The sequence below is a fragment of the Podarcis filfolensis genome (genome assembly GCF_964270895.1).
Source record: "Podarcis filfolensis genome assembly, chromosome: 15".
Classification (NCBI taxonomy): domain Eukaryota; kingdom Metazoa; phylum Chordata; class Lepidosauria; order Squamata; family Lacertidae; genus Podarcis; species Podarcis filfolensis.
Genome location: NC_139618.1, coordinates 16989354 through 17007107, shown reverse-complemented (window position 1 = coordinate 17007107; position 17754 = coordinate 16989354). Strand labels below are relative to the sequence as shown.

General features: G+C 40.1%; 1 protein-coding gene across 6 annotated transcripts in view; it reads left to right on the top strand.

The window, feature by feature from the left end:
- Positions 1 to 17754, top strand: part of ARHGAP32 (Rho GTPase activating protein 32) — a 199381-nt gene that overhangs the window by 109703 nt on the left and 71924 nt on the right. For all 6 annotated transcript variants that reach the window (XM_083588250.1, XM_083588255.1, XM_083588251.1 and 3 more), the window contains one exon: positions 9935 to 10021. In XM_083588250.1, coding sequence (XP_083444376.1) covers positions 9935 to 10021 — 87 coding nt within the window. The remainder of the gene's footprint in view (positions 1 to 9934; positions 10022 to 17754) is intronic.

Below are 17754 nucleotides of genomic sequence, written 5' to 3'. Positions count from 1 at the left end.
GCAATAGCTGTACTAGGTTGTTTGAACTCTGAAAGTGGGAGGAACAGGGATTTCTCCCCACTGCTCTGAGGTTTTATTCTGAAATATTCTGGTTAGATTTGATGTGGCTAAAGTTAGGTTTGGTGCTGAAATGGCAGTTCTGAGTCATGCTAGTTTTGCAGGGAATAAAGGAATTTGCAATTAGAAGAGTAGCATAAAATATTTCAGAGTCTGAAGACATGTACGCTTACTGTTCTTAGATGTTGAGACTATCGCCTGTATAATACAGATATATGAAGGTGAATCCTATGTGCAGCATTCAAAACTCCCATTGTTCTAGGCACATTTTGCGACAGGGAATTTCATTTGCACAAGCAGTTTCTAAGTTTTGGGCACAGTACTGTGCCTAAGATTTCAGATTAAAACTGCAGAGTGGAAGGAAAGGAGGACCTTTTTCTGCCTCCCCACTTCCAGTTACTCTCTGAAGACTGGAGAAGAGACCCTCTTAAGAATATCATGGGGCTGGGCAGGGAAAGGACTAGATCATGGGGAAAATGAACATAATATTTTAGCTGCAGTTCATTCATTTCAGGTTTGTATTCTTGTTATAAAAAATCGCATCTGTACATTCCATTGTTGTGCCTATAACTTAGGTTTAAGGTGCCATTTAGCTCCTAGCTTTTATATCTCAGTTTCTAATACTGCCTATGTGTGCACCTGTATATGGAAATAATGTTCATCTTGTGATGAAAGTCACTGAATGTATCTGCTAACTGCAGAAATGATAAAACTATGTGAGTAGACTTCTGTAAATCACAATATTGTTTGGTTTTGAGCTCATTTTGCCATCCACAACTGCATGGGATAACATTCTCTGATGATGCGTAAGATAGAAGCATGATTTCATTGGAGTAAATTCTTGCAAAGACAGCACGGTAACCTAGCAACCACTTCAGAGCTGATTTAACTCTTTTGTGGGTATTGACACTGAAGTTCTGCTTACAGTTTCCTGATCAAGGGAAGTAATAGTCCCTTTCTATTCTGTCTTGCTCAGACCACACCTGGTCTGTCCAGGTGTGTCCAATTCTGGGCACCACAGTTTAAGAAGGATGTTGCACATGTGTGCAGCAGAGGTGATCAAGATGATCAAGGGTACAGAAACCAAGCCTAATGAGAAATAATTGAGGGAATTGGGTTTGTTTACCCTGATAAAGAGGAGACTTGAAATAGCTAAAGGGTTGTCGCATGGAAGATGCAGCAAGCTTGTTTTCTCCTGCTCCAAAAGCTAGGACCTGAAGCAATGGATTCAAGTTACAAGAAGGAGATGCCAGCTAAACATCAGGAAGAACCTTCTGACAGTAAGAAATGTTTGACAGTGGAACAGACTCTCACAAGAGGTGGTGGACTCTCCTTTCTTGGAAGTTTTAAAGCAGAGGTTGGATGACCATCTGTCATGTATGATTTAGTAGAGATTCTTGCATTTCAGGTAGGGGGTTGGACTAGATGACCCTCAGGATCCCTTCTGACCCCATAATTCTGTGATTTTGTGAAATCACATTTTTATTTCATTAGAAAAATACCTGATTCTAGTAATAGGGAGGAGGAAGACACCCCCCCTTATCCTTTTAGTAATGTTTGTTGAATTCTTGTTTTAGCTTGTGGATTTGTTATTGTGAGGTTATGAAAGAAGAGCAGTTAGCTGCATAGTTTTGTTACCTTTTGGGGGAGCTGAGGCATAATAGTCAAAGTAAACATCCTGGTGCTGCTACCATGTAAAAGAAAATAGTTGGAAAAAAAGCATATTTACTTTTCCTGATGAAAACCAGCAGCGGGACTTAGCAATAGTAATCAGTATTCCTGTGTAATACAGTGGCCAGAGCACCAGAATTCAGATTCACTAGTACCCTTGCTCCAGCCACTATATCTCAGGCGAACCTATTTTGTAGGGTGTTTGTGAGTGTAAAGTAGGATAAACCCATATAAGGCATAGTTGTCCATTATTTGATAACCGTCAGATAAGACCACTGCAATGTGGCATATATAAGGTGGTTGTGTGTTCTGTTTTATAGAGGATAGCCCTCTTATTTGAAGGGCTTTCTGTTTCAAGTCTTAATTTAGAGATCTCTAAGAAAGGGACGCGGGTGGTGCTGTGGGTTAAACCACAGAGCCTAGGACTTGCCGATCAGAGGGTCGGCGGTTCGAATCCCCGCGATGGGGTGAGCTCCCGTTGCTCGGTCCCTGCTCCTGCCAACCTAGCAGTTCAAAAGCACGTCAAAGTGCAAGTAGATAAATAGGTACCGCTCCGGTGGGAAGGTAAATAGCTTTTCTGTGTGCTGCTCTGGTTTGCCAGAAGCGGCTTAGTCATGCTGGCCACATGACCCAGAAGCTATACGCCGGCTCCCTCAGCCAATAAAGCAAGATGAGCGCCGCAACCCCAGAGTCGGTCACAACTGGACCTAATGGTCAGGGGTCCCTTTACCTTTACCTTTAAGAAAGGAGAGCAGTGGCTTTGAAGCTGCCCATTGGCAGTTTACATACAGGCAGCAATCTTGGGTGGAACATGGTTGTTTTTGACGATGGACACATGCATGCATAAACATGCCAAGCATATGCAAATGTTTTTGTTTTTTTTTAATATTTCTCAAAATATTTAGTTGGCCCCAAAATGGAATGGAGGTGTTGGACAACAAACGGACCATTTTAAGGAAAATATGCTGTCAATTTTGAAACTATACTGACACTTGGTCCTTTTTCAAGCACCGTTCAAGGTTTGGGTGCTTTTTTAAAAAAAGCCCTGTACGGCTTGCAACTTAGGTTCATGAGGGACTTTTCTCTAGCAAACTTGCCTGTCTACTGAGCTCCTTTTTTGGAGACCCTTCTCTGGATGCCCCACCCACTAAAGCTCTATGGGTGGAGATCGGGTAGAACAGAGGTAGCCAATGTGGTACCCTCTCGATGTTGTTAGACTCCTAACTCCCACCAGCCCCTTCCAGCATAGCCAGTGGTCAGGAATGATGGGAGATGGAGTCCAGCAACTTCTGGAGGGCACCACAATGGCTGCCAATGGGGCAAAGCATAGTGTGACACTCTGTTTTTGAAATGCTCTCCCCAGCGAGGCTTGCCTGACATCCTCTCTTAACCTGTACAGTACTCAGCAAACATCTTCTTAACTTTCCCTGTTGAAATGTAATGTGAACTGGTTTATTCTGCTGCAAAGATTGTTTTATAGATTTATATTCTACATTTTCTGCAAATTTAAAATGTTTTGTGCATTGTTTTAATACATTTGTGTTGTCCTAATAGTTTTTATTAATTAACTGTTCTGAAAATAATATTCTGAAAGGTGGGGTTGAATAGATAAGTCACCCTGTGTTTCTTGCAGAAAGCATAAGATAACATCTATGAGCTTACTACTGTTAGATGTAAGGACCTTTTTAGTGGTGGTGCACCCAATTCTGGGACTTGCACCTTAGTGAAATTAGTTTGCAGTCAAGTCTGGTATCTTTTTGGTGAGAAAATTTTAATGTTCTGAGTCTTCTTAGATCTGATTATTTAATGCAGTTCAGTGCTGATTTCTGTTGTATGCTTGTTTGTTTTATTGATGTAGATTCAAATTTCTCCAAAAGGGCATGCTAAAACCCTCCTTGATTGAAGTATGGAATAGAAATACTTTTTGAAATCGTTAATTGTAGTCCTAATGATTACAATTACATAACTGCTGATGACATATATTCCATCAAATTAAGGATCTAATTCTGCCTTGATGGGAAATAAATATTTGATTTTTAAAATGATGCCCTGGCTTGCATGTTGAATGATGTTACAGCTGTGGATTTTTCCCAATTTTCCTCTTCCTAATTTTTCCTTCCCAGCATTTTATGTTAATCTAATTATGTGATCCTAACAAATCTTTTCTATGAACTGACACTGCAGTCTTAGCACATTTGAGTAATGCTGTGCACGGACCTGTTTCTGGCAGCAATTTGTATTTCAACAGCAGAAAAACTTGCCCTTCACATTTTATTAGTTTCTCTTCCAGAAATCTGTGAAGCATGCAGCAGCAGTGCTTGATTTTTGGATAGATGTTAAGAAGCTGAATATTGGCCTGAATTGCACTCTCTCTAGCACTTATGACTTCAAGGGGATTTCACTGGTTTGTAAGATCAGGCAGAGTAAAATCAGTAGAAAAGCAGCAGGAATTGGAAACCAAACGGAGTGAGATGATGCTTTATTGCAGACGTCTGATGGCAACTCCCTGTCACTTTTTTGCATTCTTAGTTGTAGCAGCCAGCCCAATGCCTAACTTGAACACTATCCTTGCATGCGTTCCCTCCCGCCGTTGTTTCTCTTGGCACTTGTTAAGCTCCCTGCTTCGTCTTGTGGGACCTTTCCAGAGAGAGAGAGAGAGAGAGAGAGAGAGAGAGAACGAACGAAAGGAACAGCACTGATTTCTCTTCAGCACAAATTGAGCATGAAATGGGCAGTGTGGAAAAGGCTAACAGGGCTACCGAGGGAGATTTCTGTCCCTATTCATAGGCACATTCATCCACAGGAACATTAGAATCAGGAAGAGGGGCGACCAAGCAGAATGCGAGGATTTTAATTTGATTTTTGCTACGCTGGCATTTCCGTGTCTCAGAGCTGATGCCTTGCCTGGAAGGTTTTTTCAATTAGCTGCTGGGAAACTAAGGACAGCCTTGGAACTCTTAGGCCTTGGATACGGATTCCAGCCATGGAAAGAATCGATCATTTGTAGCAAGAGTAAGTGTAGTCTGTATGGGCAGGGGCTGCTCTTAAAGGATCTTTTTATTTTTATTTTTGCAGTATGTAAGGGCTTAACTGCACAAACAGCTGGGGAAGCATTTTGAGAGTGGCAACATTTAAATGTGGTTATTAAGTAAATATGTGCATTTTATTAACCTCTGTATCTGCAGTTTTGAAATGTAACCAATGTATTAAAATAAGTTATAAAAAATATTAAGTAATTTAACAAAAGAATTTCAGCACTTCATACACCCTCAAATATTGTTTTTCATCTTCATATATTTCAAGGAAATAAGAGCAGTTGAATTTTTTTAAAGTAGAAATTTAGAATTTGTAACATAAATTTAATTTGCAGTGGTGTTGATAACTGCATGTACCTACATTTGAGATTGAGTTTCATTCAACTAACATCTACTCAGAAGTAGGCCTGTTTAAATTAATGGATCTACATTAGTCACCTGTCTTAATTTCAGTGAGTCTACTCTGAGCATGACTAGCATTTATGATGTACTAGCCTTGATCCTGACTCCCATATATATGTGAAAGTGCTGCTACTGGTTATGGCAGTGAAAATGTACACACACACGGTATGTGCTAGAAGCAGGCCGGAAGGACACCTTGATGCGTGTCTTCCATTGAAAATTAGTTTGTAAAAATCCTGATGCATGGTAGATTATGCTCTAAAGAAGTGAATTTATTAGAGAGTGAAAAGGCCTGCTGGTGCTATCTCTTAGTAGCAGACTTACTTCTTTCTGTGGGTCTTCCTAGTACCTCTTAGAAGGTTCATTGTATAAATCATGTGGATTTGAAGGCTAAAGGTTTGACAGCATAGAGGTTATTGCACATATTATATATCTGAGTAGTTATTAAAACCATTTCCAGAGATGCTCTGCAGAGCAACACAGTGATAAAAAGCTCACTTCTTTGGTTCTATTGTGGTCAAAACCTTTTCTAATATATTGTCTAAATCTTCCTATTGTCTTTCCTTATTGGAACTTGCATTTACTATCATTAATAAATTTTAAGAAAAGTTATGCCTTAGATATGTTTCAGCAGTAATTAAGTTTTAACTGCCCACTCCCACCTCTTGCCCTGTTTCTTTGAGCTATTTTTCACCCAACTTTTAAGACTGCTTTTCCAGTACAAACTTAGATATATATTCATTTCTACAGAGGAGAAATAAATATGGTGAAAATAGGGGTGTGATGTGCTATAGTCATGATGTCAACAGGTGAAGCTCATGTCTGTAAAACCGCAGGAGAACCCTTCCTGGGTTTCAAGAAATATGCTGCTTCTGATGTTTGCTGTTGTTTCCAAACTCTGCAAATAGTAATTTGCTCAAGCCACAGTCTTTTAACAACCCAGGATACTGATATTCTGGCTTGTTAAGCTGTGATTTGAACAAACCACTATTTGCAAACACAGCAACTAAACATAGTTTGCTCCTTAGTGCAAAAGAAACTTTTAACTCAGAAGGCCCATAGCTTAGTGGTAGGGAACATGCTTTTCATGTAAAAGATCCTAGGTTTAGTCTGGCATCTCCAGGTAGGACTGAAAAGAGTCCTGCTAGAGAAGTTGCAAGTCAGTGTTGGAAAAACCAAACTAGGTGGAACAATATTCTGATTTGGTAAAAGGCAGCTCCCTACTTCCTGAACCTCATTCCTTCATGAGTTTAATGCTGGCTTATGTGTCATAATAAACACCCATGGTTTCTGCCTGAACCGGGCCTCTGAATCCAGATAAAATAGTGCCCAAAATCTGCTCAACTGAGAGAGATTCATACAGTGATAGCACAAAATTTGATTAGAGAGAAGAGATTATTTGAAATTGTTTCCACTGCTTGCTTATATATGTAGCACTGAAAATGTTTTTGCTTAATTGTCCTGGAGACCTTGATGAGTGTTCAATCTCATTTCATCCTCTTTTTGTTGGTTTTTGGTTGCTTGCTGCTTATGCCACTACCACTCATTCACAAACAACACATTGAATTCCGGAACAAATGTACACATGCTGTCCTAAAAATGCATTGTAAATAAGTATGAGATTCATGAACTTTCTGGATGATAAAGCACTTTAAGGCTGTGAGATCCTGAGCATGTTTGCTTGGATGGCACCTCTGCAACAGAAGGGATTTTATTCCATGGAGATAGGTTTAGAACTGAAGTATAAACAATGTAGTAAATAGCCTTAGAAAACTGAATAAAATGTCCTTTTTTGAATTATTATAGAGCTCTTTAAACAAAATTCTGTATATAACTGCTTTCATATCGAATCTATTTCATGCTTTATTCATTACATATTGCGTTGAATAACAAAATTGCAATGCATTCCCATGCAAGGCTGTCTGCTCAGAAAGAGGCACTGTTGTTGTGTTTGTAAGTAGCATTAGGACTTACTTTCAGGCAATTGTGTGTAAGACTGCAGCCTTAGTTTTTCTTTTGGCACTTCACTGCTTTCTTTGTTTTGATCAGAACATCTGATATTAGATAGTATGTTAATCTTATGAAAGCAATTGCTCTACTACAGCCACAGTTCATTTAGTATTGTCAGCAATTGGACAATTTTTCATGAAAATAAATTGGTCACTTGCACCCCCCTGCTTGTGAAAATGGGATGACCCATTTTCTCAATTGAGGAAAAGGGGATTATATAATCCACTGATCTGTAGGAAGAGGATAGTTTAAGTGACATCTGTAGGCCTGAGCATCATGAATTCTTTTCAGGAGAAATTGGGATGTATTGGCAGAAAGTGGTATGTAATCGGTGTTCATGAAACATTTTTAATTCATGATGCTGTTTGAACAATGATATGCATAAATCATTTCAGCTAAATCAGTGGGATTTACTTTAAGTAGATGTATTTAGGGTCAGTGGCCACTAGCCATGATGGCTCTGTTCTACCTCCACTGTTGAAGGCAGAATGCCTCTGAATACCTGTAGGAATCACAAGTGAGGAGAACACTGTTCTGTTTGGGCCCTGCTTGTGGGCTTTTTCAGGGACAAATGTTGGCCATTGTGAGAACATTATGCTGGATTAGATGGGCCTTTGGCCTGATCAAGCAGGATTCCTCATAAATTCTTGCGCTCCTAACGCAAACAGAGATACTCATGTGACTTTGGAAGGGCCATGACTGTTCCTAGGTATGAAGAATGGTTTTGGAACTGACCCTTAGTTAATGAAGTAGATCTCAAACATTAAAATGTTTTATTCTCCCTCTATTCTCTCCCCCCCCCCCCAATATAAAATACTGGATTATATGCAGCCATCATGCCAGCTGCAAGTTTTTGTTTGGCTTGCAGAGTAGCAAGCTGAGACTTCTCCATTTTGGAAAACTTTAAAAAGTTTCTAGTTTCCATGATACAATTATATGTTTATTGCCAGGTAAAGCATAAGCTTTTCCATTTACTGTCAAAGTGTGGCTGACTATAGTTCAATACAACTTTTTATTCTTCTTTCCGTCATTTTTCCTGTATGTTTCTGCTAGCAATTAATGCTTACTGAAGGCAAGTGGCTAAAGCAGTTAGGAGTAGCTTTGTTATTTCATTTTAGTGGTCGGGCTCAGCCGTAGGCAGAAATTTGAAGTGAGTAGGGAGCCATGCGTGCCATGGAGTTGAAGACAAAAAGAGCACTCCTGGAATTAGAGACAAAGAACAAGCAGGAACCAGAGTCCAGGAGGAGCAGTCAGGACAATGCCAGAAATCAGAAATGAAGGACAACTAGAGGATACACAGGAACGCACCGGAGCTCTGGAAGGAGTTGTCGCTCAGGCTTCACTGAAACTGGAAAGTCTTTTAGAGTCCTTACAGTTCAGAACGGTCCATTGACCAGCCTGAGGCCGCCTCACAGTTCTGTGGCTCCAGTTCAGACCCCAGCAGCTCCTGACACCTGGCTGTGTGAGTTTAGAGTATCTTGTTTTAGTTTCTCGGTCTTTTCTAGGTTGTTGCATTAGTACAAGGTTAGCTAACATAGTGGCCTCCATATATTGTTGGGCTTCACATTATCCCTGGTCATGCTGGCTGGGGCTGATGGGAGTTACTGCCCTCCAGATGTTGCTGGGATGTTGACCAGCCCTATGTTAGGAATGATTGCACACTGTGAATTCAGAAGGGTGGGGGAATGAGAGGTCTTAAAAATATGGTTGACACAGGGAGGGGCCTAGTCCAGTGTGCCTTGTATTGTCATTATAATCGTCCACGACTGAGATGTCCTATATTATGGAATGTTTACTCACAGTCTTTGCTAATCAATGCTATATTTTCATTTTTATAGTCTGTTTTTGGCCTGCTTAAGTTCCATACAGTGCACTTTTCATATATTTTGTGCAGCATTGTTGTTTTTGAATAGATGGTACAAACCCAGGACAGTAGGATATGTTCCAAATGGGCTCTGAATTCCCTTTTAAAATAAATTAAAAGTCTGGCAAAGATGTTTTTTGGCTGTGATCTATTTTTCATTTCTTTATGAAATATATAGCTAATGGTATACACAACTAATAGTGGAATAGTTAATGTTCAGGAAATTCTGTCTAGTCAAGGGAGGATACTTTACTGAGGCTGAGCACCTGTTTGCTCATGGAAGCAAGTCCCACCAATTGGGTGAATTTTCAAGGTGAAGCCTGGCAACTTTGTCTACTCAAGAATAATTTGAGATTATATAGCTCTCTTCGGGGATGCTTGCTATAGAGTGTTTATTGCCTTTTTATTTTGATAAATTTCTGCTATAAAATATCATGTGACCGTAAATTTCTCCAATTTCATTAAAATTTAGACATCTTTTATTTAGAGACTGCTTGAGCATCTTAAAATATAATGAAGTGGTTAGTTACAACAAGATCCCCATAAATATTCATAGCAGATTGTGTGAATGCCTCTCTGAACATGAATTTTGCAATATTTGGTGACTGGGGATTTAATATTTTGTGTTGAACTCTCTGAATTGTCTTACTGGCGTACTGTGCTGAGCTTTTAAAAGTTTGGTGTAGAAAATAAACAGTATATACAAACATTTATGTTCTAGGGAATGTGAAATATTTTGTCTGATAAAAAGTACAAGTTTAAATTCCTTGATCTACAAAACATCATAGAGCAAGATGCACCTGAACTTCCTTCTTTTTGTACGCTTCTTGTTAATTAACCTGGTCTCTCTCTCTATCCTCTCTCCCCCCCCCCCCCCAATTGCTGCTTGGAGTAGCTTTCGCTCCCAGAGGAACAGAATGAAGTAACAAGGAATGGTTGTGAATCCAAGGAACTAGTTTATCTTGTACAGATCTCTTGTCAGGTAAGCAATAAGACTTTTCTTTACCTTCCCCATGACTTTTATGAAACACTGCATGTACTATATGATATTCTGCTGTCCTGCTTTTTCACATTTCCACTCTTTGTTGTGGGGTAAGAGGAATACTGAAGATTTAATCAGGAGAAATGCTGAGATTTTAATGAGAAATGTAAACTTCTGCTATATCTGTTGCAACAATATTTATCCTGGAATTGCAGTCTCATGCGTATATGTGTCCTTGTGTCTCTGTAGCGATTGCACATGTAGTGAGGTTATTTGTATTCCTAAACTAACCAATGAAATGATGGTTCAGGATTTAGCATTCAGTTGTCAGAATATTGTGGTTCATTTCCTAATTTTTGAAACTTGTTCATTGAGCAAAGCTACTCAGTGGACCGAAGCAGGGCGTAAAAATGTCAGAAATTGAAGATGGCAGATGACCCTTAATATAAACTATTGAAGCATTTGTTTCTATGCCTGGCAAATAACTTTTGAGGATCAAAATGAAAATGTGGATTAACCATTTGTTGATTCTCTCTTACTTGCCTAGTGCCATATCCTGTGGAATCTGTTAGGCTGTACCCAAGGTTGTCACCTTGAAAAACCTGGGCAGTTATCCTATCTGCATGAGGTGCAGGTGTTTCAACTAAATACCAGTCGTTGAGTGCGTAGGTCATATTTTTCATCTGTAGAGTTGAACAAAGCAGAATGCTGTTACTAATCATTCTAAGACACAAGGTTTTGAGAGGATAGCACACACGTGAAACATTTTATTTTGCAGCTATTCAGTCTGTAAATTAGGGAGTCGTGGGAACAGAGGTGAACAACCTGCATGAAGACAAAGATTAGGCAGAGACCAGACAGCCTTTCCTCAAAGTGAAAAGCAGGACTAGACTCTGCATGTTACACTACAAAGTGAAGCATCCTTAGTTCTCTGGATCAACTAAGAATCCACAATGATTATCCTGGGCATGATAGTTGGCACACATACTGTACATGATCAGCAATGATCCTGCTCAGTGGTGTCAAGTTCAGCAGGGAGCAGTTGATGTGCCTTCAGCTCCAGTTTTCTGTCTAGCAGACTCTGCAGTTCAGGAGCTGTGTCCACATGTTAAGATTTATGCTCATTTAAACCAACAGAGAAATGTCTGGATTATTTGGCTTGTGCTTGGTACCATGTTAAGACACGTGGGGCCATCAGAGGACTACAGCAGCCTGGGCAACCCATGCAGCCAATTTTTGTGGATGCTTTAGTGCAAGGGTTCCCAATTTTATTGTATTGTAATATGAGTTCTATGGAATTCAAACTGTAATACAATGAAGTACAATATATACAATTACAATACATGCAGTGTCTAGCACAACACATATTTCCTGTGTTCCCAACTCTGTTCTACAAAGTCTCATGGCCTGTGTAAATGTGCCCAGGCAATTGCTTTTCAATCAGTCATCAACATCGGGTCAAAAAAGTTGGAACAGCTATGAAAGGAAATTAATATGGGATAATCACCATAAATGACAACAGATATTGGGCTTGCTGCAGTAGTTTTTGAAGCGTTCTAAGATGAAATAAGCCATTGGAATGGTGTAATAGTTTTGATTGCATCCAGAAGCTAGCTTGTTAGCTTGGCCCAAATCTATATACTTTTCAGTAGTTTTAGCTCTTTAGGAGCATTTTGCTGCAAATGAAAGTAGCATTGTGGAAAGCAAAAGAAATGAGTCATCCCAGCACTGCTGTTTAGAACTCCTGGACTGGAAAACCTGTTACATTCCCTTCACTGAGTAGCCTGTTGAAAGTACTTTAGTTTGTCAACTCAATCTGCAGCAGATAATCAGACAAAAAACTTTCAAGCACTGCTACTTTAATGTGGCCAGCTCAAACTCTGCCTGACTTGGCAGAATCCCGTTAAACATGTTACAGTCTGGAAATGTTTATTTTGGAAGGAGGGGGTGTTGTTGTGCATAATAAGTTTTTATGACATGGTTTTTCCTTGGTGTTAAATATTGTTTTACAGGTAATTGAGGAATTGCTTGAGTCAAGTGAGAGAGTGCTGGGGAGCTTATCAGTGTCTCCTCTCCAACCCCACTAATTTCTGCTTCTCCTCACTCCACCCCCACCTCACCTGATGGTTACTGGTCAGATGCCAAATCCCATGGTCAAATCAGTGTGAGGACTCCCTTTTCAGTTGCTTCTTTCCTCCCTTGGTGAGAGGAATAGGACAAAGAGCATATAAACCAGAAGCCTATTTCTGATCTCTTCCCAGATACAGTCCCTGGTGGACAAATATATCTGAATTCTGCTTTGGTAGACTGAATTGGGGTGGAAATATAGATAATTGTGTGTGTGTGTGTGTGTGTGTGTGTGTGTGTGTGTGTGTGTGTGTGTAAGTGGCCAAAGATGAATGGAAAGGCCATTTCTGCTAAGTAAATTTGGGAATCCAATCACCTGGAGGTAAATTCTTCCAGCAGTTAATTGACTAGCAAATTATACTACAGTTGCCCTAAATACACTTTCTCCATATCCTTTTCAATTTCCTCACAGATGAAACTGTGGTGTGTGGGTGTGGAGGTGGATGTGGACAAAGCATCACCAGCACTTTCTCTTTCATGTAATTCATATTTTGTTTGCAGTCACTACATATGTCAGGTGTAGGCAAACTCAGCGCTCCAGATGTTTTGGGTTGGTCAGGGATTATGGGAGTTGTAGTCCCAAAACATCTGGAGGGCCGAGTTTGCCTATGCCTGACATATGTTAAACCCCTCTTTAGCTTAGAGAAGTCCAGGTTAGACTCTACCATTATATTTAATCTCCTTGGTTTTGTCTTTAGTGCTCCGAGTTATGTGTTAGGCTATGTTGCCATTATTATTTCACCTTTCTTCACTTAGCTTTGTGAACACTTACGCAGTGTTCCTTAAGGGAAGTCTGTAGCTTGACATTTTTACACCAAGCACACCCAGTTTCTTCTGATAATTGCAGCATTTGCTTATTGTTGTAAACCATAGTTTATGGTTTACCATGAACATGCAGATGGTCCCCGTATCACTCCTACCTTAGTGCAAACAGGAACAGCAAGCCATAATCCTTAGTTTGATGCTATGTTCCAAGCAAACCATGACATTAAGTCAATGTTCTTGACTTAACAATTTTTGTTTGAACAGAACAGATATCTGTCCTCAGTTTAGACATAATACTAAACTTGTGCTAGAGGTGGAGTGACACAGGAGCAATTTCCATTTTAACAGTAAACTGTGGTTTAAAATGAAGTGCTAATTCAAGCAATATGACTTTCAGGATATATTTTTTGAAAAAAGATGTGTTCATATGAGAAGAGCTGTTCCTCATTTAGTATTAATACAGCAGTTCAATAACATTGAAGCAATGAGTATATATACTCTTTTGACACATGCAGTGCTCCATGTCAAGTGAAACTTGAGACAAACATTCTGGGTTCAGCTGGCAACTCAATACTATTAATCCCCCAAAAGTAGTAGAATTAAAAAAAACACACCTGCAATTTTATTTTTTATAATACAAATATATCAAAATGGCAGTGAGCCAGCATAGCATAGTTGATCCATTTCTGCCAACATCTATACTAAGGAGTCATTGTATGGGGGGGTGGGGGGTGGAGGCAGTTGTTAACATGAAAAATCCATTTTTATTTTCAAAAACCTGGAGTGCTGCTGGAAAACATACTGTATTCCATGGGATGGACAGCTGTGCAAAAAGCAGAAACATGGCAAGATTGGGTTGGCTCCCAAGTAGGTTGGTTTGACTGCAGTGAAATCTAGCACACTTATCTGGATTCAGCCATTGTGTGTTAAAAAGTTTTTACACAGTTGTACTACCAAAGCCAAACACCATTCGATTGCATTGTAACTATTAAGTTTAATTTAAATATATGGTGGCTTTAGCTTGGCCACACACATGCACTCACAGAGCATTTGTATCCCAATTTCAGCTGAAAAGGCTTCTAGAGCAGTTTACATACAATAAATTAAATCAAGACTTGCCTACAGGCTCACAATCTAAAAGACATGACATGAAAGGAAAAAGGGGTGGGGAGGGAAAAGGGGGTAATGGTTCTACCTCCCATGACCACTGTTGCCCAATAAATGACATGTTATTATAATTAGATATGGCACTTGACTGTGCTGCAGGAGATCATCTTGACATTTTGTAGCAAGTTTTTAATATGCTCCTGTAATATCCCTCTTGTTTTCAGAAAAAAGAAAATGTTATTTTAAAAAGGCTTGAGGAAGATATTTCTACAAAGAATAATTCTCTCCATGTTTGATTTTTTGATATTTGTTTGTTTGTTTGTTTATTATGAAAGGACATGCATTTCAATAACTTACAAGAATGTGTGGTGTCATGCACACTTTCTCCTTAGTTTGTTCTGAAAGCCTTTCTGAAACAGAATTTGATTAATTCTTGCTTCCATATATGCTGGTACAGTGGCGTAGCGTGGGGGGTGCAGGGGGGGCCGGCCGCACCGGGCGCAACATCTGGGGTTAGGGCAAATCCACGGGTTAGGGGGCGCAAATCCACGGGTTAGGGGGCACAAATCCACGGGTTAGGGGGCGCAAACTACTTGCCTTGCCCCGGGTGCTGACAACCCACGCTACGCCACTGTGCTGGTATATCAAAATGCAAGTATTAACTCCTGTCAAATAGCTCTTGTATCATTTTGTTTTATCACCTTTGGCTGATCTACTAGTCTCAACCTTACTTGGATGGAGATATTCATAAGATTTATATTACCTTGCTGTGCATTCATTAGTGACTTGAAGATGGCAACCTGTTTGTTGCTTGTCATTATCATCACACCCATCAGTAAAATGAAGTTAAAGTATTAGAAATGAAGACACCATAGGACCTTGAAGGGCATTAGAGAAAGAACTGCAATGGTGCAGTTAAATGTAGAATCATATGAGCATGCTTCCCTGTAATGGATAGGTTCAGATGGATAGCAGTTAATTCCAGTTCATTGTGTGTCTAGAGAGAAGTTTCAATTAAACCAATTAGCTTATATCCAAATGTATTTCATTTAAATATGAAGGGAAATTGGAAATCTCTGTTGAAATCTAAGAGGACAAGCTATCAATTAGGGCTGCAGTGAATGACTTAGCTTGGCAGGATTTCTGATTGTCCATGTAGACCTCCTTTATGGAGCAAGGCTGCATTCAGCCACAGCTTGAAAATACATTGGCTCCTCAGCTAGAGCCAAATGTTAACATAGTGGCTACAGCTGAGCTGTAGAGCTACCTCTGCTATGAACTGTGTAGGTGGCCTTAAACAAGCTATGGCTGTCCTCTGCAATGTGGATAGCCCTGTCCATGAAGTGGTTTGAACACTCTAAAGCACCTTGATATTTAAGTGACCTAATTAGGTGTTTTTATGCTGCACTAAGTGTCAATTTAGTACAAGTTAACCACATTCTCTCCTGGTTTCTTTTCCTTTTCCTTTTGGAGCAAAACAAGTCATGGATCTCTGTTTTAAACTAAATGCTAAGCAAAGGACTATGGTTTTTTTCCTTCTGCTTGCAAGCCTAGAGCAAATGGGTGCAGTTAGCTCATACATGTAAAGTCATGGTTTATGGCTGGGCCTGTGTATGGCTGCAGTGAAAAAGGCAAATTAAGAAAGGGACTGGAATTTTGCCTAGCCGATAACAACATGAAACAAGTGTGGCAAGGAACTGCAACATCTCACCAACTACAAGGGCAATATGAGGAACACTGTTAAGGCCAATGATTTGTTGGCAGAGGAGCTGAACATCTTCTTCGCCCGCTATGAGGTAAAAAGATCGGGTATCTTAGCTCCTGCCTGCCAGCCTACAAACCCTCAGCCACTTTTTCTATATGACCATCAAGTGAAAGCTGCATTGAGGGCGGTGAATCCCAGTAAAGCTGCTGGTCCAGATGGGGTGCTGGGGATAGTAGTAAAAAACTGTGCTGATCAACTAGCAGGGGTCCTAACAAGGATTTTTAACATCTCTCTGCAAACGGCTTGTGTTCCATCATGTTTGAAAGCAGCCACCATTGTCCCAGTCCCAAAGAAAACAGCAACTAAGTGCCTAAATGACTACAGACCTATTGCATTAACATTTGTAGTGATGAAATGCTTCGAGAGATTGGTCCTTCAACACCTTAGGACATGTTTTCCACCGGATTTTGATAAACATCAGTTCGCCTATAGGAGAAATAGATCAACAGATGATGCCATAGCTACAGCCTTTTACCTTGCAGCGAGTCATCTGGAGAGACCGGGGAATTATGTTAGAATGTTGTTTATTGATTATAGCTCGGCTTTTAATGCCATCCTTCCGGACATTCTTATCAAAAAGCTGATGGAACTAGACCTTTCTTCTACCATCTGTGACTGGATTAAATAATTTCTGAGGGATCAGACACAAACAGTGAGGATTGGGCCTGTTACATCTACCTCCCTGAAGCTCAGCACTGGCACCCCACAGGGATGTGTGCTGAATCCCTACCTGTACTCGTTGTATACATATGACTGTATTTCATCTGATCCATCCACTGCAATTATTAAGTTTGCAGATGATACTACCATAATGGGTCTAATTACAGGTGGAGATGAATCAGCGTACAGGGGGGAGGTTCAAAAAGTATCTACATGGTTCTTAGACAATAACTTGCACCTAAATATTAGCAAGACAAAGTAGATGGTGTTGGACTTTCAGAGGAAGAGAGGGGAACTAGCCTCGTTGTATATCGGGGGGGGGGGGGTTGTGTGGAGAGAGTTTATTCCTTTAAATTCTCAGGGTCTTGCAAAAGAACAACGTTAAACAACAATTGATGACCTCCTTCTACCAGTCCATAATAGAAAGTGTCCTCTCATATTGTATCACAGTGTGGTATGTTGACTTGACAGCCACAGACAGAAAGTCTTTACAGAGGGTGGTGAACACAGCACAGGATATCATGGGCTGTTCCCTGAGCCCGCTAGATGACATCACAAGGGATTGTTGCCTTAGGAGAGCGAGAAAAATTCTCAGGGACGATTCACACCCTGTCCAGCACCCCTTTAATCTTCTACCCTTGGGCAGGAGATATAGAAGTATAATCAGTTGTACCAACAGGCTAAAAAACAGTTTCTACTCTGGGAATCTCTGAGCAGAACCCTCCCTGCCCTTTCTGCAGTAAATTCACCTGAGTCAGGCCATGCCATCATAAAAAGTTATTCACTTACAAGGAAGGTGGAAGATTTATTGCTTAATGCCAACCTCTCAAGACTTTAGGGCCACACATGGACAGTGCAGTAAACCTGCTAGTCAGGAATGTGACATCTGCATATCCAGCAGGCCAGTTGCAGCTCTGCCACTGCATCTTTTTTCAGTGACCTTGAGTTGGCCTGTTTGCCACCCTGAAACTGAGTCATGCCAGTAGTCAAATAAAGTTGTTGTTGGCATTGATGTATTATGAGTAATTGTAGGATATCTAGGTGAAAGGTGCTATTATACCACTAAGTGACACATTTGGCACATAATGCATTCATGGAGATAGGCTAAGTGCATTAATTTATGCTGTTAGCTGGTTCAGTAGTTATCTTCAAAGAGCCGCATATTCATTTGCTTCATACTTTTCATTGGTTGGCTGTTAAATATTTCACCACTTAGTGTTAGGGGTGCTAAAATATTGCTGCCTCCTACAGATTTATGCTAGGTTATTGCACTCAATTTTCTAACATTCAGAAATCATCACTAGTCCCA